Source organism: Ammospiza caudacuta, chromosome 13 (genome assembly GCF_027887145.1).
Source record: "Ammospiza caudacuta isolate bAmmCau1 chromosome 13, bAmmCau1.pri, whole genome shotgun sequence".
Lineage (NCBI taxonomy): Eukaryota > Metazoa > Chordata > Aves > Passeriformes > Passerellidae > Ammospiza > Ammospiza caudacuta.
Genome location: NC_080605.1, coordinates 8,724,022 through 8,746,430, shown reverse-complemented (window position 1 = coordinate 8,746,430; position 22,409 = coordinate 8,724,022). Strand labels below are relative to the sequence as shown.

At 39.4% G+C, this 22,409-nt stretch overlaps 1 protein-coding gene across 1 annotated transcript in view; it reads left to right on the top strand.

Annotated features, from left to right (window-relative positions):
• NETO2 (neuropilin and tolloid like 2) overlaps positions 1-21,242 on the top strand; it is a 30,564-nt gene extending 9,322 nt beyond the window's left edge. Inside the window, exons 2-9 of the mRNA XM_058813602.1 lie at positions 2,630-2,686; positions 4,112-4,252; positions 6,062-6,310; positions 8,394-8,438; positions 8,527-8,654; positions 13,031-13,259; positions 17,065-17,178; positions 20,121-21,242. Coding sequence (XP_058669585.1) covers positions 2,630-2,686; positions 4,112-4,252; positions 6,062-6,310; positions 8,394-8,438; positions 8,527-8,654; positions 13,031-13,259; positions 17,065-17,178; positions 20,121-20,701 — 1,544 coding nt within the window. The 3' untranslated portion in view covers positions 20,702-21,242. The remainder of the gene's footprint in view (positions 1-2,629; positions 2,687-4,111; positions 4,253-6,061; positions 6,311-8,393; positions 8,439-8,526; positions 8,655-13,030; positions 13,260-17,064; positions 17,179-20,120) is intronic.
• Positions 21,243-22,409: the final 1,167 nt, after the last annotated feature.

Here is a 22,409-nt window from a genome sequence, read left to right as displayed (position 1 = left end):
TGTTACTTGAAAGTGACTATTTGCATTCATTTTGTTAGTCACATGTTAATTTCACTCACATTTCTCTGTGTGTTTGCTTTAAGAAAAAAAGTCAAAGCTCGTTTTGCATTTTGAGAAGCAGCATAAGTTACACAGAACTTGCTCTGTCCTTGCAAAACAGAGGGTGGGCACAGCTCATCTTTAAGAAAGGTGAATTCAATAGAACATACTGCCACAGGATTTACACAGGACTGGGGAAACTGCCTTTACTTTAGCAGTAAAAGTCAACATTGAAGTGTTGCACCAAAACCAGTGTAGAAAAGAGAGTGACAACTTTATAACCACTGTCAAGAGTCTGTGTAAGGGACAAGTGATCTCAGGAGTAAAAATGCATTGGAAGTTCATGCAATGCATAAACTCAGATTCTTCAGTGTACAGTTTAAACAGAGGAGATGCAAAAATAAACTGTAAATAATTGTAAAATAATACCTATGTAAGGAATAGTAAAAACTAAAACCAGCTGAAAACTATTGTCAGTCATGTGTTAATAAAGATGGGATATTTGTTCATTTGCTTTAAAGACATCCATAATGAATACCAGTAATGGGTGCTAGATACTTTCTTCTGAAGGAGGAATTTTCAGTTTAGGATGAGTCAGTAATGATTAGCAGCATCTGCTTTGTATTTGGATAATGACAGATAGTATATTTTTAAGTATATTAATATTGATGAAAATGCAGAATTATTGCAAAAATGGAAATTGAAAAACTGCTTAAATCTTCACCTACTCCAACATAATCCATCCCTAAAAATCAAATAAGCTTCTAAGAACATAGCACTTGTTTGCAAGACTCATATGGTATTTTAGAAGACACCCACAGCTATGAACTGACTTACACAGGAAAAAGCACTTGTTGGTGAGGAAAGTTTCAGAATGAAACACAGTCTACTTCAGTATGGGTAGAGAGAAGAAAGGGCAGCAGAAACATACAAAATAAAACATAAATGCTGGATGGACACTTTCAGGAGCAGACTTTGATCCCTTTAATCTTTTCCCAAGGTGATATATCCATGCCAGTGTTAGAGGAGCATCTGGATGAGTTGAGTCAAGATCGCTGTGGTTCACAGTCAGTGCATGCTCACTCTGCAGCTCCAAAGGGCTCAGAGTCCAACAGCAACACAGGGAAAAGCACAGATGGAAAAAATGTCATTTCAACTGAGCCACTGAAATGCCTGAGCAACAAGGCAGGAAGGCTGGGAAAATAAAATTAACTTCTTGAAAGTGACAATAAAATTCCTGCTGAAATCTCTTTTTTGCCCTGCAGTGCTAAGGCCATGCCTGCCTGACAAGTAGATTAAGAACATGGGAAGGGCCATACCAGGTCACATCAAAGGTCCATCTTGCTTGGTATCTTCTTTTACAGAGATATAAAAGCAGAATGAGTATAAAAATAGAGCAAATTATATTTGCCCCAAATACATCCCAGAATTCCAACAGCGTATGGCTTAAGGGGTTTCTGAAAAAAAATTTTCTACCTCAAGGATGCATTATGAATTATGTGCATTTAAAAAGAAAAAAAAAGAAAAAGCTTTGTTTAATTCAAACATGCCACCTGCTTGCTTTGTCTCACACCCCCTGGTTCTCTACTGGAAGAGACAAGCAGTAGTTGCTCAGTTCCCCATCTCAGTGATACTTGTGGTTTTGGAAATTGTCTTATCTCCCCTCAGCTGCCTTCTGCCCAGGGCAGTCCAAGCCTGCTTAGGTAGTTCTGTAAGAGCTGTGGCCAGGATTTCTGAGATACTCCAGATGCAAGCAAATGGAAGATTTGAAGAGTGGCATATTAATTTATTCAATTTAATTCTCTTTTCCCCTTCCAGGGAATCCTAAACAATTTGAAGTGACAACGTTGACAAAGCATTTTAGGACAATCTAAATATTAAGGCTGCTTTAAAATTGCTGATGGACTGTGGAATATGGAGTTTTTCATATGGATGCTTCTTGGGTGCAGGGAATGTGTAAATGTAAGGGAAAGGCCAAAAGTAAAACAGCCAGAAAGGAAGGAAAGGAAGAAGGAGGCTGTCCATCTCCAGAATGTGCATCTGCCCATTTTCTGCTGCCTCATCATTTGCAGAAACCACTGCTATTGTGTGGCAGCATCACAACAACCACTCTTGCAAGCACAAATCTGTGAAATCTATGGAGGGGTTAAGACCACTCAGTGTCTCCTGTGGTCGGGATTAATTTCTTGGAAGCTGAAGAAGTCTTTTGCACACATTGTGCAAATAGAGTTTTAGGATAAATATGATTCATTGTAGCAGTGAAACATCTTGTTGCAGGATATAAAAGTTTTATAGACAAGAGATACCATGTAAACTCTAGAAAATATTCTTAGAAGTCCCCTCAAACAATGAATTACTGTTCTCATTCACACTTTCTTGAGGAACCTGGAAGAAGGACCAGCAGTGCACATAGACTGCATTGGTTTCATGAGTTGAAATTTAAAGAAAACACATTAATTAATTACATCCTTTGTGTGTTGTGAGTTGTTTTGGTCAGTGATGCCAGGATTTGCATGAACTGGGACTGCAGAAAATGGTCTATAACTTTGAAGAATTACTGATGTTTCTCCTGTCCAATTTCTCTCATCAGTGTTGCTTGTAACAATCCTGGTAGTGGAAGGCATTGCTGTTGCACAGAAGACACAAGGTACAATTTCAGTTTGATGATTTTCTCTCAAAAAATTGAACAGTTTTATAACTTAATTAAGCAATATAAATGAAATGTTTGTATTCAGATATGAATAGCTCTTGAATTACCAGTATGAACTTCAGGATTTTCCATTTCCCCCCATTTGCTGCATTTTCTCCCAAATGAACAAAGCCGTGCAGTCACAAAGAACATGGAAGTTTCACTTTCCTAGGTAAAGTTCTACACTTTTAGATGTTAGAGGTGGGAAAGAAACCACCACAGAAATTCATGTTTTCTGTATCTGACAACAAGCTTTTCAAATAGTCCACCCACAAACATTTTTGAAACCTGCTGAGTGGGGAAGGAATCAATTGCACAAACCTTATTTTTTCATATGTGGGATTACACACAGTTAAGAGAGAAGAATTCCTTGAACTGCCACCTACAGAATTTCCTTGAAAAATTTCTGCAGAATAGAGAGAGTTTTTACCCCCATAAATCAAAAAGCTGTCAAGGTACCAGTGGAAGGTGATGTAATTTACTGGGGGCATCTAAGACCTGTACCAGCATGGATGTCCTCTCACAGGTCTGCAAATTAAAACTGTGCAACTATAAATAACACTATGAGTACCCTGTGAGATTTAGGAAATACCTAGCTGAAAATATATATCCTGTATCTTACTCTCTCCAATTCTGTGGATACCAAGGAGAAGGGCCAAAGGTACTTAAGAATGTCAGAGATTCCCAACCTTATCTCTGTGGATGAGGAAATCTGAACCAAGCTCTGTGAATGATCCAGCATGAAGAATTACCTTACTAAACTGCATAATCTCAGTCACAGAACACATTTCCCTGTACATCCAGAAGAGGAGCTTTGATCCTAAATGAGACCTTTAGCTACCAGGGCAATCTAGGAATTTCATAAACTACCATTGCTGTGTTTAGTGTATTTGCATATTGAAATTCATTCTGTTACAAACTTCCTGTATTCCAGCAAATTACTGTAAATAGATATCCCACCTTAGCATATTCTGGAATCAGGGTCAAGACCAATGAAAGCTGACAAATATTTCTGATTATATTTACATAGGAATGGAGATGACATAACCCATAAAATAATGGTATTGGCAGCCACTGTGACTGTTTAACTTAGAAAGAAGAGTATCAAAAACATGAACTGAGTAAAAAATTACTCCCTCTCCTTTCCAAGGATCTCTGGATATATTTGATATTCGAAAACTGTGATTTCTTTAGGATATACCCCACCAAAAAATTAAACATAAGATTTTCTTAGATAGATATTAATGAGTGCTTTACAAGAGGGCAACCAAAATAAATTACTTTCTTCTTTATAGGCTATGTGTCATGCCAGAATTTTACTTTATCAAATCTGCATGCTTGCAGAAGAAACTTATTTGATCATTTTTTTTCTTTTTGCTTAAGGTGGGCAAAACATTGGAGTGAATCGCATTCCTCCCACCCAGTGTGACAACTGGGTCCGGACCAGTAATGGAGGACATTTTGCTTCACCAAACTACCCAAACATGTACCCACCCAATCAAGAGTGCATCTATATCTTAGAAGGTACATGCTTCATTTCTGTTTTGTTTTGCTGTAATCTTGCTGTTAAATAGAAAATCTTGAACTGGTAAAACTGTCATCTTACCCTGCTGTAAAGTATTGCCTGGCCATACTGGTAATATAATGAATTTTGCAGTCATTTACTTGAACAAGAAACGAAAATTTCTCTCTTAAGTAATAACAACAAATAAATAAGAAATGCAAACATTAAGAAAATAGCTATGTAGAATAAGACATATCCTCACAACTAGGAAAAGGAGCAGCATATCTACTGTAATCCATGAAGATATGGAATTAGTAAGATAAAAATTGTAGCTTGTTACCTTAATAGCACTAATAATAGATTGCAAAAGATGAAGGCTATTTCATACCATGCTGTAATGTTCTATCTCACCAGCAGAAAACCTTTATGCTGTCCTTCATTAATAAAAAGATATATCTGGCTGCCATAGCACTGTACTAAAAATACAGAGATTTGTTAGCACTGCTGAGGTGACTATTTGAATAATGTGATGAGGACAAAAAATGTCATTAACTAGAATAAAACCATATTCCAATGAGAATATCTTAAATAAAGGCTGCAAGACTTGAGACACTCCAATTATTTTTCCTCTTATTAGAATGCACCCAAACCCCACTGAAGTCAGCTAAAAATACTAGTCAGCCTAATCATCAGATTCATATCAATTAATTGAAATATTTCAAGTAATGAGGTTTGATGAGTTTTTATTTGTACAGCACAGCAGTGGTTCACAGGCCCCTCCTTTTTGCTTGTTCCCATGCACATCCTGGTTTTGCACCTTTCCTGCCCAGGAGTGCCCCAGGGAGCAGCCAGGCTGTCCTGCTGCAGGGCTGGGGCACAGGAGCAGCTTCCAGCTCTCCTCATCCTCCCACAGAAACACTCTGGGTGCCTGAGAGGGGCCAAGGCCTCCAGAGCTTCTAGCCAAGATCTGCTCCTTCATGCAGAGCACTGCCAACATTGCCAGCAGCTCCAAATGCGTGTGGCTCTTGTGAGTGAGGCAGAAGATCTGCTGGGAGGGATGGAGATGCCAGAGAAAATCCTTCTGGCACTCAGGACAAGCAGCAGCGTGTGATTCCTCAGGGCTGTCACTCCAGAGCCAGCCAGGATCGGGAGGTTCACGCAGCACAGCTGATGTCAGGAGCGAGGAACACTGAAGCCATCCATTCACACAGGAGAAGGTTCTGGGATCCAAACCATGGATGTGAGAGTCAGGGCTCTGATCCCAATCCTGATGTGAGGCTGCCACAGGCTCACACTCACCTGTAGCCACCTGCATATCATTGACATATAAGAAGCACTTACATTTCTCTGAATATTCTAATAAAAGATGTCTTCTGTGAAAAGATCTACAAATTTGGACTTTATGTTTAAGAAATATTGAGTGGTTATTCTTATGTTTCTCTTTTCTGTTCTTTTCTGCATAGCTCAGTGCTTTGTCCTTTTTTATGTGTTTTGCTTTCACAGAACACGTTTTAATTTATATCTTAATATTTAACCTTGTTTGAATACCTTTGTACATATGTTCATATCTGTTATATGTGCTGCATTCAATTAATGTGATTTCTGAATTTTCAACAATTAAGATGAGCAAGCAAAAAATTTTGTATGATTCTATGCAAAAGTAACTTTTAGAAAATAATTTTTAAATTTTTGTAGTTGTGTGTTTTGAGAAGTTTCCAGTTTCTCTATTATCTTGCTGTTTTGGAGGCCTGTCTCTTCATTAATTAATGTCTTCATGTGTTTTATCAAGATCTTCATTTAATCTTTTTTTCAATTTTTTTTATGTCTAGCTGCTCCACGACAAAGAATTGAGCTGACCTTTGATGAACCTTATTACATAGAACCCTCATTTGAATGTCGGTTTGATCACCTGGAGGTTCGAGATGGACCTTTTGGGTTCTCCCCTCTCATTAATCGTTACTGTGGTCTGAAAAGTCCTGCACTAATTAGATCAACAGGGAGATTCATGTGGATCAAGTTTATTTCTGATGAGGAGCTGGAAGGAAAGGGATTTCAAGCAAAGTACTCATTTATACCAGGTAAAGATGTCTAAAATTCTGATGGAGTTAGTGACTATTGCTCCCATTGAGCTCTGTGGGTGTGCTTGTCCTCTCAGCCTAGAGCTGCATTTCAGCATGGGCACTTACAGAGGCACAGTGACAGTGTGATAGCCACAGTCTCAGTCCTGCTAATCCTGCTGGGCACATGGCTAAAAACACTTGGGGAACCTTGACTGAAGGAAATTACAGATCTGTAGTTTGCTAGTGAGGAAGACAGTTGAGCTTGTCCATGCTGGTCTTCCGCAGCACCCTTCTTTATTTCTCTACTTGTGCCAGTGTCACCAGTGGTAGGAAAGGAAAGACAACGTATGCTTGAGCTGCCTTTCCACCAGCCTCTCTTCTGGGCATGTAAGGCACTGGACAAAAACACCTGAACCAATTTACAATAGCACTCCAAATGCAAAACATTTTAAATCTCCATTCTGAAAACCCAGAGCAAATATCTGCACAGTCTAAGCACAAGCTCTCAGTATAACTGGATTCCCTCAACCCTTGGGCTCAGAAAACAGAGCTGCTCTTTGCTCAGAGTGCTGTGTAGTTCACAGGTGCAAAGGAGAGGACAATGTGCTGACAGTGCCTTTAGACAAACAAAAATTACATCTGCTCTGTAGAGCTACTTAAACCTGGCAGAGCATCCTTCTTACATGAAAACTTGACCTGATGTCCTTGTGCAGTGCTTGACTATTGTATTCATAGATACTACACATGTAGTTATCAGCATTTTATTGTCCTTTGGGACAAAAGGCAATATACAAATGTCAGCTCTACCACTTCGATAAATGTATACACAAACATAACTTCTTAATGTTATCCTTACCCCTACAGCACATGAAAACACAATTCATGATTATATGTTACTGCTTAGGGATTTAGACTCAGAAACTGCAGATTAACATGGTGACCAGACCATTGGGAATTACATGATAAAATGTTTTCACGGGGACAGTACTTATGCATTGTGCTGAGTCCATTTCCAAAGCCATTTATTTCATCAAGACCACTTTCAAAACTAAATTACTGTAGTTGCAGGGCTGGAATTTTAAATATACATTTAAACTGTATCTTATTTTCACAATCGATTACAACAACTGAAGGACACATATTTTTCTTTTCCTTCCTCTTCGTTTATGTGAAGTGTGGTAAAATATTTTACTGTTTTAAAAATGAAAGGGAACATATGCACATACTCCTGCTTCATAAAAAAAAGCTTGCAAAGAAGGTTGAAAACCTTGCAGAATTTTGCATACAATGATCATAGATTTTCATTATAGGTAAATAAAAAGAGGAGGACAAAGTCATGTCCTGGACTGTGCTGAGTCTTAAGCTCAGGACTGAGGCATTCTAGGGGAAGTGATGAACTTCCTATAGAAAAAGTAATTTATAGGATCACAGAAAGAGCCAAACTCTGGACCTTCATTTGGAAAAGAACTTTGTACCAAACCAGTGTGCATTTCTGCATGAACTAGGGCTTTCTTTGCCTAGAACAGCATTTCCTAAACCATGTCTAGAGCTGTTCTGCATGGCCCAACAAAAGAGATAGATAACCCAGGGAACAGTACCTTTAGGATTGAGCAGCCTTCTTCCCATACTTTCTAAAGAGCAGTTAGCAATTTCTAAGTGTTGATATATTCTGCTAAGCTCAGTTCAGATTGTTCAGAACTATATAGACAGCAGTCTGATAAAATAAATCTAAATAAGCTTTTTGCACAGAGAAAGATCCCCTGTACTCTTGTGGAGCTCCAGCAGTTTCAGTGAAAACTAACATGGTTAAATTCAGAATATAATGTCGGAACAAAATACTGAATAGCAATTTTTGGTGTCATGCTGGAAATCTGAGCTGTCAGGGTAGAATTATGTTTTTCAGATAAGGTCAATCTTTGTGGAATAATGTTCTCATCTAAAAAAACTTTGTCTTTATATGCTCCAATTGATTCAGTAAACTTTCTGGTAATTTTTTTTGTGACATAATAAAAAATGGACATAATCTGCAGATAATACTAAAGCTTGAAGTGATTCTCAAGCACTGAAAGCCCTTGTGATTCATGACTTCTTTCTATTACAGATCCTGACTTCACTTACCTAGGAGGTATTTTAAATCCCATCCCAGGTATAGTATTACAGTAACAATTTCTTTATACATGAAATTTTAAATTAATGTCATATTGCATTTGACAGAAGGTCTATCTTCTCCCTAGACTGCCAGTTTGAGCTCTCAGGAGCTGATGGAATAGTACGTTCCAGTCAAGTAGAACAAGAAGGAAAAACAAAACCAGGACAAGCAGTTGACTGTATCTGGACAATTAAAGCCACTCCAAATGCTAAGGTGGGTTTTGTTCATGTAATTCAGTATATAATGGGTTTCTGTGGCAGCAGCAACAGGTAATGGTCACTAACTGTGATTTACATAATGTTGTACTTGACTGAAGTGAGTCATGTAGCAGTGGCTTAGGAAATCCAGAGAGAGAATTGTTTCTCAAATTAAATTTATCTAAGTCCATAGTGCTGGCTTCCTATTATTTGAAGCTTCAAATACCAAATAACTATGAGAACAGTTTAAGCTACAATTTTCAGAGGCATTTGACTTGGATCCTGGTTTTATTGGAAGACTGCAGGCAAAAATGCTGACATCTTCAGTAATTTCCAATAAATCTCACTGCCAAAACTGAATGTTTTGCCTCCAGTGATTCTGTTGGAGAATTTGGTTCTGTTCAAAGTCAACAGAACATGTGCCTGCTTCTCCCATCTAATTCACAATCCTGCACCTTGAACCCCACTTTCATCTGCAGTCTGAGCTAAATGGAAAGGCTTTACCTTGTTAGGCAGACAGCACGATAAAATCCTGTTCACAACCCCAGAACACAAAAGCCTGAATCATATTAGTTTCAAAATAATATTAATAATATTTGTTAAATATGTTGCACAGAAGAGCACCTACTTTTCTCCATAGAGCATACACATCTTTAATTTTGCTTCTGCTTGCAGATACATAAAAATTAAAAAATATTTTGAAGCAGTAGCTGCCAAGATAACAAACCTTCCCTCTGCCTTCTTACACACTCCTAACACTTAACTAACCAGCCCTGTTAACCACCTTGCAAGTGCATTCTAAAACAGTAACCAAAAAGATGATAAGAAGAGGACAAGACATGAAAGAAAAGTCCATTAATATATTTGAGCCTTTGAGGAAGTGAGTCAATTCCTAAGAGCCCTATACTAGGCTAAGTAATAGACACAGTTCTTCCAGAAACAATAACAAACCTATTTTCTCTCTACATTGCCATTGAGTGCACCAGGTCTTGTTCTTAAGTATTTTAATAAATTATTGAACGTTGCCAGAAGGCAGAGTTATAGTTGGGTGAGTCCTGAAATTAGATCATCATCCTAAATTATTGATTTAAAACATTACAGAAAAATAATTCTTAGTATTCTGACAGTGGTTTCTCAAGCTTCAATTCAGGCAGAATTATGATGATAAAATCCATTAGATCTGATACAGTGCAGTCTCTTGAGAAAAATAAGCATAGACATTTTTAAATTCCCCAATTTGATTTTGTAATAAAAATAAAGTTTTAAAACTGACACAAGTGTAGCAATGAAAGTACTTTTTAAATGTGTATAGCAGACACTTAATAAATTACATCCAGATTTCATAAAATTACTAGAATAATCAATATAATGTAAGAGTGAGGACCTTTTATACTTGCCTAGCTCATTAATCCAAAGGAGCATGTGAAGAGGTGAGCACTTTTAATGGGATTATTCCTTTGTTATCATACAAATAATAGCTCCACTAAAAGTGTGCTAAATTATTTTTAGTTTCCATTGTAATTTTGTAGCAGATATATGAAGTCAATCATTAAAGGAAAATACCATCTCTCAGCCCAAATACTAGCAATTACAGCTCCTATCTATGTTTTTGAGAGAAGTCATCAATGGAAAACAGGTTCTCCATGTAGCTGAGAATTTCCAGTAGTAAGTCTTAACAAAAACAGCAGGAAAAAAAAAAGAAAACGGAAGAAAATTTAAAATACATATGCTAAAAATCACAAAACAGTGAGGTGAAATGAGCTAATATGGCACTGGCTGCACCTTCAGACAGAATGTGCAAGGGAAGGCAGTGCTGGCCAACCTGCCTCTGGAAGTACTGGAAAGGAAAAGCCGTGGGCCACCAGTGTCACCTGTTTTTCTTTGTTCTCATGTTTTCAATAAAGCCTGAGAGGTGTAGGAATGGGGAGGGGAATATCTTGTTTTGTCTCCCAGAGGTGTTTGGTAGTGAGCTATGGCAAAGGGGCAGCAAACTGGGTTCTAGAGCCCAGGAGTGGGATTCATCTGCCCTGACCTCCTGCACCCCACCTGAGCAGAGGTCCCAGAGCCCTTGGGCAGATGGACGGCTTGGTCCCAGCCCTCGGGCAGATGCTCACAGCCCCGTGTGCAGGGATCACTCCCAGCCCTTGGGCAGATGCTCACAGCCCCGTGTGCAGGGCTCTGTCCTTGGGCAGATGCTCACAGCCCCGTGTGCAGGGCTCTGTCCTTGGGCAGATGCTCACAGCCCCGTGTGCAGGGCTCTGTCCTTGGGCAGATGCTCACAGCCCCGTGTGCAGGGCTCTGTCCTTGGGCAGATGCTCACAGCCCCGTGTGCAGGGCTCTGTCCTTGGGCAGATGCTCACAGCCCCGTGTGCAGGGCTCTGTCCTTGGGCAGATGCTCACAGCCCCGTGTGCAGGGCTCTGTCCTTGGGCAGATGCTCACAGCCCCCTGTGCAGGGCTCTGTCCTTGGGCAGATGCTCACAGCCCCCTGTGCAGGGCTCTGTCCTTGGGCAGATGCTCACAGCCCCGTGTGCAGGGATCACTCACAGCCCCTGGGCAGATGCTCACAGCCCCGTGTGCAGGGATCACTCCCAGCCCCTGGGCAGATGCTCACAGCCCCGTGTGCAGGGATCACTCCCAGCCCTTGGGCAGATGCTCACAGCCCCGTGTGCAGAGCTCTGTCCCAGCCCTTTGGTAGATTCATACAGCCCCGGTGTGCAGGGGTTCTGCCTCTGCAGCAGCCCCGGTGCTGCGGGACACGAGGGTCGGCAGCGGAGCTCGGGCAGCCCCGGGACAGTGCTCAGACGGTCCCGGTGCTCAGACAGCCCCGGTGCGGTGCTCAGACAGCCCCGGTGCTCGGACAGTCCCGGTGCTCAGACAGCCCCGGTGCTCACACAGACACAGTGCTCGGACAGTCCCGGTGCTCGCACAGCCCCGGTGCTCAGACAGCCCCGGTGCTCGGACAGTCCCGGTGCTCACACAGACACAGTGCTCGCACAGCCCCGGTGCTCAGACAGACACAGTGCTCGGACAGCCCCGGTGCTCACACAGACACAGTGCTCGCACAGCCCCGGTGCTCACACAGACACAGTGCTCGGACAGCCCCGGTGCTCACACAGACACAGTGCTCGGACAGCCCCGGTGCTCACACAGACACAGTGCTCGGACAGCCCCGGTGCTCAGACAGACACAGTGCTCGGACAGTCCCGGTGCTCACACAGACACAGTGCTCGGACAGTCCCGGTGCTCACACAGACACAGTGCTCGGACAGTCCCGGTGCTCGCACAGACACAGTGCTCGGACAGTCCCGGTGCTCGGACAGTCCCGGTGCTCGCACAGCCCCGGTGCAGCGGGACACGCAGGAGAGCTCATGGACAGAGGAGCAGCACCTCAGCCTCCGCCTGGGCACATCGCTTCCCTGGCAGCACAATTTTACACTTAACAAACAAGGCCATGTTAAAGTGTAAAATGGCCTTTGGAGCATGTGTAAGTGACTTTGTTTCATATCTTAAAATTTTCAGAAGAATTTTGAGAATTCCAACACAGCCATTGAAGATTTCCAAAAACCTTTTGATGTGTTAATGTAATTTTGACTGAATTACAATCTTGCACAAGTTTCCTGCTCCAGCAAAATAAATTATTTACTTACTCTTTAAATACCATCCCAATCTTCTAATTTCTTTGCTGCATGCGTTCTAACACATATGCTGCCTTCTCTTGGATTAGATTTCTGCTTTTAGAAGTATAAAGATTAGCTTAAATTCATTAATTCTTCCTACACAGCCTTCCTACTTCTCTCTCATTTCCATTTTTATTCAAATTACTCCTGACTTCATGGTTTGTGTCTTCCATAACACAGCTATGGTTCAGTAATTAGCTTTCATTCTGAAGCAATAAATTTTAATTTCCTTATTTTACTTCTGAGCTTTTCTGACTAGACTCCTTCCTTCCCCTATATTTTAACATTGTTTTTATGAATTAGAAAGAAAGGAAAGAGAACAGTCAAAATACTTTAAAATTATTTCAGTACATTTATGCATTCCTTATATCTCTTTTTAGAGAAACAGACTTCACATTTAGCATAAATTTTTGGGGGGTTCTTCACCAAGTGTGTTGCTTTGTAGTGTTTTTCCAAAGGGAGCAGAAATAAAGTAAATTTTTAAATGAAGATTGTTTTGGGGAACAGGAAGAAGTGAAATAGATACCCAAGACAAATGTCAGGTAATGCTTCACATGGACATCTAATAAGAAAATCTAAGTTTAAAAGTGTTGTGAAGTGGGACTTACATTTATGTGTAAGGGAAGAAAACATCTTATTCAAGATTTGCTAAGAAAGACAACTCTCCTCTCTGTATTTCTTCTCCTAAAGACACTGATTCCTCTTTCCTACCAGATCTACATGCGGTTTCTGGACTATCAGATGGAGCACTCCAACGAGTGCAAAAGGAACTTTGTGGCTGTGTATGACGGGAGCAGCTCCATTGAGAACCTGAAGGCCAAGTTCTGCAGCACGGTGGCCAACGATGTGACGCTGCAGACGGGCACGGGCGTGGTGCGCATGTGGGCCGATGAGGGCAGCAGGCTGAGCCGCTTCAGAATGCTCTTCACCTCCTTTGTGGATCGTGAGTACACTCAAAGGGCCCATTCTCCTGCTCAGGTCTCTTAGTAAGCAGCAGGAAAACATGAAAAAGGTTGTTTCTGTTTCCTTCACATACTGGCAGGTAAATTAGATAATTGCTTTATTACATTTCTAACATGGTTCCTGAAGAAAAGCTTTCCTGCATCCTTAAAAGGTTTATTTTCCATTTGAATTCAGCAATACTGCCCTAGGCTACATCCTCCTCACGAAGACACATCCTTCCCTACAAATGAGCACAGAGTTATTTCAAACAGACAGCAGTGGGATTGGAGCTTGCTGTCCCACCAGCGCCCAGTTCCCTGCCAGACACCACAACAGGCTCTTCTTAAGGCCACTCTGGATGTTCAGAAGAACAGAAAACCTGATCCTGTAAAGTCTCTCCTTCCTAAACACAGCTCTGTCTTCAGTTGTGGGTCTGGACCTACAGCCCCTCCAGCCAAGCTGCTCCCTTATCCTCAGCTGCATTTGGCTCCGATGGACCCCACATGTGCTCCCTTAGCAAAGCCCTGTGGTGTGGCACAGTGACAGACAAGTGGTTAAATTCAAGTTTATTCAAGAAGCCTGTAATTAAAGCTGAGTTGTAAATGCCATCTGGATTTTTGTTTGGATTCCATAGCCTGGGTTAGTTTTTATTCTCATTGTAAATTAAGATGTCTCTCGAAAGCAGATTTTTTGTGAGATTTTTTTTTCTTCTAAGGGTGTTGTACCTGAATGGAATTTTGTTGCCTCACATATTTACAGAAGACAACACTGTCCACACTGCAGAACCATTGCACTGGTGTTTATATGGCACTAATGCAGACTGACTTCAGAACTGAGAGCAGATCTGAGATACATGGGGAGAGCTGAATGAAATATTCCCATTTCAGGAAGTCAGACCTATGCTGGTGCTAAAAGTTTTCAAAAAGTTCTGCTTGAAGAATAAACAGTACAGATTTGCTAACAAAAAAAAATAACTTTTCTGACAGAACATGTCTGTAGCCAGTCCTGAATAAGATCTTGGTCAATAACTTGCACAAAAGTTCAGGTTACAGGTAAGAGGTAGACTTTATGTTATGTTCCATAAACCAGTGAATTTTAACATAGGAGAAAAGCTACTTTTTATAAAACAGCCTTTCTTAAGTAACAATATATATAAGAGAAGTAGATTTTGGCTTACTTTGAGTATATGGTAGTAAGGAACAGTTGCATGCTGTAGAATATTGCTTAGCCTACAAGAAGCATTTAATAAGCTTTAGATATTCAGAATTTAAATAAATGTCAGTTTTAAGTACAGCTCGCAAAAACTGATAACTGCCTTTCCACTAGCTTTTATTTCAATACAATTATTAACATTGGTGATAGTGCAAGTTATTCTAGCTTTCAATGTAGAAAATGCTATGAAGTTTGCCAGAGAAATTGTCTATTTATATTATAATTATTGGAGTGGCTTTTTTGTTGTTGTTGAGCTTGGATTTTTTGGGGGGGGGTTTGTGGGGGGGGGGGGTTTAATGCAAGAGGTTGAAATACTAAATACTCCTAAAGGCAGATAACTTTCCAAATTCATAAGTTTAAAGCAACTCAAAAGTCATTGGCAGAAGAACATCTGCAAAGGTATGTGGTTGTTATTTACCCGAGATACTGCCTTTCTTGGGTAGGGCCATTGAAAAGTATGTGGCTGTAAAGTGTTTCAAGTATTCTTACATAATCTAGTCATAAGCAATGAAACTAACTGAAAAAAGTGAATCTGAGCTTATCTTATTTTCAGATTGTTAAGCTATCTTTCTCTTCTACCTTGCTAATGATTTGTAATTATATGAAGCCAACCATAAAAACAATCAATATTTCTGGAAAGATTTCCATAAATGAACTAATAGTGCATGACAGTCACCTAACACACACCTAGCACTGTTTGCAGGTTTGAATAAGTAATTCAGCTACCAGCAATGTGAAAAATCAATGTATTTGATTCCTGGCTTGATTCAATAGATGAGTAATGCTGGATACAAAGAGCACTGTGAGCATTGCACCACTTTTGGGCAGCTGTTATGAGACCAGCTATGTCCTTGAAGTCCTAGGCTGGAATTGATCAACCATTGTCACTTTTAGACTTCAAACTCCCCAAATAACAAACAAAAGGAAAATGAGTCCATTTGTCCCATCTTCATGAACTGTGAAAAAAAGCCATGCCCACAAGAATTTAAAGGGACTACACAAACATGTGAAATTGAGCCTGTGCTGGCAGATGGAGAAGCAACAGGAAATTTCATCAACCAAATACAGAACTGTAAAAAAAATTCACCTGTTCAGGGAAATGAGAAGGAGAATATGTTTAATATGTTTACATTATGGCATAACTGACAGAAGAGGCCTGATCTCAACCTTCCAAAGGAGTGACCCTGTTTTAAAGCAGTGCTCTTCAGGCTAGAGCTGCTCTCCAAACAATCACATTCTCAACTCACTTGAGCAAGGAAGTGATGTGATGGTTACTGCTACATTTTTAAGCACTGAGATTACATAGATAAACTGTTCCAAAATACCCTCTAAGTATGTTCTGTATTCATACTTGCACTACAATTAAAGCAAGTTTTTGTATGGAACTTCTTGCCAGATTGCCAGAGTTAAGCAGTAACAGCAAATACAGAGCTTAAAACCAATAAGTGTAGGTTACCCAGCTTCAGTGGAGTAAGCCATGGAAAGACAATAAATATTTAATTTAGGAATGCAAAATCAAAATTGTAACTTTTAATGTTCTTTTTTTCTTAGGCATAGCTCCTCTTTTTGTCATTGAGATTCTCAAGCCTAACAGAATGACTAAGTGAGAAATGCAGTGCTCAGGAGCAGTCATTCCCTCTGCTCTACCCTTTGGATTTCCTGTGATGTTCCAGAGAATCCAGGCTGCTCAAGAACACATTCTTTCTGTGAAACCAAATAGCAGAATGTCTACCACACATCTTTGCTGTTTAGTATATAAGTGACTCCATTAATAACAAACATTTCCGTCATAAAAATACCCCATTACTGAAACAAATGAAAAACCAATTTCTTGGTTTCTTGGTGCCCTGAATATATAAATAATTCCCTCTGTATATGCTACAACACCCTGAAAAGAATTATCACTACTTTCTAATATCTTTTTTCTTATGTCAAGGAGCTGTAACAAATACAAAACCATGGGGCAGCCTTCTAGTTAATTTTTTTCTTCAGATTTCAGACTATATATAGATAGATACATAAAAACTAAACTGTGCTCTCTCAATCCCTGCATTAGCTCTAATAGGAGGATCCAAGAGCTTTTGATTCACAAGCAGGAATGACTTAGATGCCTCTAGTTACTGAAATCTCTTGCAATTACTGAAACAGTCCTCCACAAGCTGAAATCTGATTTGCCTTAAGATAGTAATGGGCTCTAAAATGCAGATGCTCAGGGAGTGCTTCACAACATCCACACAGCAGATGCTCCAGAATAAATATATCATTGATAGTGAGCATGGGATTTTTAAGTATTAAGTTTTTAAAGACACAAACTAAAACCTTCTTCCATCATCTGTGTTTTGTGACTGTCTCTATTTGCTCCCTACCCCTTTGGAGCAAGAATGGGTTTGTAGCATTGATAATACTGAAATTGCTGAAAGCAATTGCATGGAGGGAGAAAAGCATCAGATAGTGACGAGCAAGAGAAATGATTGTGTTTGAACCAGAGAGGAAGAATGCATGTTAAAAACCCCAGATACAGAAAGTTAATAGTTTTATTGCAAGGCATCGATTACTGAAAATTCTGAATGTTTTCTTTCTCTTCTCTCCTGCAGCTCCCTGCTCAGGCAACACTTACTTCTGCCATAGCAACATGTGCATCAATAATTCTTTAGTCTGCAATGGCATTCAGAACTGTGCATATCCTTGGGATGAGAATCACTGCAGAGGTGAATATAGTGCAAACCACAGCCTTTATGAGCTAGGCTGGTCAGTTTGCCTTTCAAGAAAGTCATGAAATGTCTTTTTTCCTGGAAATATGCTGAAGACAGCTATTCTACTAATCTCAGGAAGGTGTTCCAAATTTTTTATTTAAACTCAGGACACATGTAAGCATCCTGGATATTGCTCTTACTGCTTTTAACTAAATTTCTTCCTCTTCAGCAAATACTCTCTATTTTAAAAGGATATCAGCTTGATAAGAAGTAGAATTTAGTATTTTTGAGGCTGCATCCTATCAATTTCTAAACTGTAATAAAGCAAGGATTGTAGGGACAGGTAATACCTTTTAGAGATAAAAACAAAGAGCTGAAAAAACACAGAACTAAGTTTTCAAGCACAAAAACCCTCTCAGGGTTGAAATAGAAGCAACAGTCCTCAAAGACAATTTCAAAACATTGTTTAGATGTGTAAATCACAGGCTATTTCAGGATAAATTCAGCTGCTGTATATGGTGTGAGAAAGGATGGGAGGAAGGAGGAATAGTTAGGGAGCATGAAATAAACACTTATGGAATACAGACACATGTAAATTCGTGCTTCTAGAACATGGCTTGGGAGTATTATTTCAATCATTACAACTACAGTAAAGACTTGTTTCAATATCAGGCTTTGTAGGAAAAATTCTCATAATTTGAAGAAATTGTTATTCTGTTAAAGCACAGACTTTCTCCTGTGCTTCATGAATAGCTCAGTTGTCAGAGTTAGAACAAAACCAGTCTAAGGTCAACCATTTTTCTTGCTAAAGAAAACAATAGAACAAAATCACATGAGTTGTTTGCGTAGGGTTTTTTGACAAATAGAATGGCAACAATAGGTCTGAACACAAAACTCCAGAAGATTTAAGTATGTATTCCATTTCAAAGAAAACTGACCCTGCAGAAAAAGTCAAAACCTTCTCTATAGAAAGTCTTGAAAGAAAATTTCTTTTCAATGCAAAAATTCTGCTTGCATTTTTAAGCAAATAAACATTACAAAACCCCTACTTGTTAATTGCATTTTGGGTAAACAAAGAAATTCACACCACTAGTAGATATTCTAATGTAATACTGTGGAAGTTTTCCAGTCAACAAAACTGGTCCACGACTCCCAAGTTTGCAATGTAAAACTAAGCTTCCTCTAAACAATCCTTACCTTTGATAATACTCAATATTCCCTCTTAAGTTTAATTTCTAGATATCTTTCCCATCTTTACCATTTTCTAGACTCTCCCCTAGAATTCACACATCACTAATGTACTGCAGTATTAAAAAAAATTAATTCCATAAAAACTGTGTCGTTCCCAATATTTATAAATTGCTGTATCTGATGTTGAATAACCCATCATGTTTTATGTTGAATGCCATCTAAATTCTGCTGTAATACTTGCACAGCAGAAATTAAGAGACAGCTGAAGACTAGAGCCACATTGCCAGCTAAGGGAGACTGATGCAACCAAATAAGCAATTCTTAGCCTTAGAAAGAGCTGCTCACAATTGTGCTCAGTTCCTGCAGGCACCCAGAGTTCTCATTTAGTCCATATCAATAGCTGCAGAAATCTGAGCATATTGTGACCTACTTATGCCTAAGCCCTGTAACACAAAAATTGATAGAGAAGTCAGTTGTGTGCAATTTATTTTAAGACTGGCGAAGACATCGCCTTTTGCAAAACAACTTTTTGATTAAAATATCTGCCAAGAATTAAGAAACCTTGATGCAGACAAGAGAACTGCCATAGCAGTGAAATTCATACCTCCCACCATGGATGGCACCACTGTAATCTGAGATAGTCAGGACGAGGGGAGAGCTCTTCCTTCACTTCAAAGGTAAAAAGTAGCTCAAAGGAAACAGCCCAAGCTCTGAAGCAGAAATGGAATTTCTTATTAGCCAGCTACTTGGGAGTCTCTGCTCAGCATAAGGATTGTTTCAAATTACACATGATGGTGTATAACTCTCCCCATGCACTGTGTGTATGTTTAGGTACATAACACACTTATTAAGATGCCAGGAGCCAGATATCTGAAAACATTATGCAAGATTTAGGCTACTACGTTTTCTTCTTGATAGTCTTAAATTCTTCTCTGCCACTAGCCAGTGTTGCAGTGTAGAAATCTCTCAGTCCCCCAGGACAAAACATTAATGGAACAGAAGTTCAACTGGAAAACTTTAATCTTCAAATAAGAATTTTAAATATGGAAATCCATCTTGTTCTGATGCTGCCATCTTGTGTGTTTTCACATGAAGTACTAGCCAAAATTGCCAGATGATTTGGGTTGATTGGTGTATCCCCCTACCTTTTTTTTTTCAAGTAACTTTATCACTGGACTCCTAGAACTGGAATAAGAGTTTTGCTAAAGCTCCCTGTGATGAATTAGGTGTAACTGACTCTCACAATAGACACAGCCATTACATTTCCAAGAGATGTTACAACAGAACAGTTATTCTTATCTCTGATAATATTTCACTTTTAAAGAAGAATGAGACAGTTTTAAATCTAGGTTTCCTACTACTGACATCACTGAGAATGTTACCAGCAGGAGCCAACCATGGTAAGAAAAACATCATCTGTAGCTGGATTAAAGCTATTTAAGGTTAATTTAAGCCTATTTAGCTCATGGATTTAGGAATATAGACATCAGTAAAGGTTCAGGATGGAAGGCTCATCCCAGCTGAGTCAGCAGGCACTGGTTCACAGAGTTGCACCTGCCACTGAATTATCCTGAATTATCATATGGTAGCCACTAATGACAGGGAATTAGACAAATCCCATTGACATACAACTCTAGTCTCCAGTCCCATTAAGTAATTTTATCACTTGCATGGCAATCACAATACAGTCTTGCTTTGTTTAAATACATTATCAAGAGTGTAGAAACTAATAAATGTCTTGTCATAATCACTTTCTTCCTTTGCAGAAAAGAAAAGAACTGGATTGTTTGAACAAATCACCAAAACCCATGGGACAATCATTGGCATCACAACAGGGATAGTTTTAGTTCTTCTCATCATTTCAATTCTAGTGCAAGTAAAGCAGCCTCGAAAAAAGGTTATGGCTTGCAAGACTGCCTTCAATAAAACTGGTTTCCAGGAAGTTTTTGATCCTCCCCACTATGAACTGTTCTCACTAAGGGACAAAGAAATTTCTGCAGATTTGGCAGATTTATCAGAGGAACTTGAAAACTATCAGAAGCTGCGCCGCCCTTCAACAGCTTCCAGATGCATCCACGACCACCACTGTGGCTCCCAGGCCTCCAGCATGAAGCAGAGCAGGAGCAACCTGAGCTCCATGGAGCTGCCCTTCCGCAACGACTTCGCACAGCCCCAGCCCATGAAAACCTTCAACAGCACATTCAAGAAAAGCACTTACACTTTCAAGCAAGCTCACGACTGCCCCGAGCAGGTGATAGAAGACAGGGTGATGGAGGAGATTCCATGTGAAATTTATGTCAGAGGAAGGGAAGATACAGCACAAGGTTCATTATCTATTGACTTTTAACTTCCTGCTGAAGGTGGTGTCGGTGTATATACAAAGTGCTCATGGTACAAGGACAGTGTATATATTAAAGGTGTACCATACGCAGCGTGTGAGATGCACACACTTTTAGCTTACTATACTTCATTCCAAAAAAACAAAACCAGTCTTCATAATTAACTCTTGCTGGAAAAGTGGTGGATTTCCTCCCATCTTCCCAAGCTACCTATCTAGTGGAGGAATAAGATGGAGACCTGCATGGAAATTATCAGATAGGATGGTGGAAGAAAAAACCCTACAACTACTAATCATTGAACACTGAAAGCAATGACTACTACTCTCTTCTTCATACCATTTACTCTTCTTTAGATGTCTGCTTTTCAAGACAATTTTAATACCTCACTTGCATAAATAAAAGTAGTTAAGTGCACTATGTGTATGTCAACATAAGTGTCTTATTGTATTTGTCAAATTGAAAGTAGAGTTAGTGTTAAGTGCCAGTTAAGACTCACGAATTATGTTACAGCCATCTGTTTCACTTGCCTTTAATTATCATTTCCACACTCTAGGCTTTGTGAGAAATAAGTGAAAAGGGTCACTGCCTTTTAACAATATAAAGTTATAATAATTTTAGTACATGTGGAAATAACTTTGCAGCTTTCAGTTAAAACACAAGTGAGTAGTCATTTTATTCTAGATGCAGACTTTTACAACAGTTTTCTTTGAAGAAGGTTTAGGATTTTAAAATATTCTGCCATATATTATAGCTCCATATGGCACATTGATTTCACAGCTCGGTACTTAGGAAACAATTTCGTTCCTGAGTTTTCCAAGTATTTACATAAATAGATTGTACTGTACATTTGTCTCTTAAAATAGCTTTTTACTCCTTGGTGCAGCCAATCTTCCCTACTGAAATCAGCAATGATACTTTTAGCTCATGTCCTACTTGCCTGAAGAGAACTGCTCTGAAGTCTGTGTGATTACTGGGTGTATGAAGGAACTGGAAACAAAGAAATCACAAAGCAACTCTAATTAACCCCTATGGAATCCTTCTTGTGCCCCTTGTTTCCATTTGCAAAATTGCACATTTCATACCTTTTTAAATGGTGGTTTGGACCTAATTTAAAAATTTTTACAATATAGAAGAAAATTTTATAAAATATATTCTCATTGTGGTTTTTAAGCTTTTTATATAGTTTGATACTGTACAGCCTTTTTCTTAAATCCCAATCTAGCACCTGGACAGTAGGCTTCTTTCAGGGTCCCTCTTAGCAGTTCTGACTGACCTGCAGTTGCTGCTGCACACATCACAATTTGCCAAGAATACTTGTCCTGACTTCCACATTAGCCTACACTTTCTTCCCTGGGTAGTTTGAGCTTATTTGGGTATTGTGTTTACAGGAAACCTTTGACTAAAGCTGATGCCCCAGCTAGCACTGGGCACAGCCTTTATTTACAGATGGATGTCAAACCATAGTGTTTGTTCTGCTGATTGTAGTACAAAAAAAGCCCCAAAAAAGTCTTAACCTATGACTCTTGCAACTGAAAATAAATTCTTTGAAATAAAGATGAAAAACAGCTGTAATCACAAATTTTCACTAGAATGATAAAGATTTTTTCAAATGCTTAAAATGTACAACACTTGAGGGGAAAAAAGAAAGGGGAATTGAGTTTCTTCAGCAATCCCCAGCTTCAAAATTAACCCTGTGTCTCCTGTTTAAAAAGAACT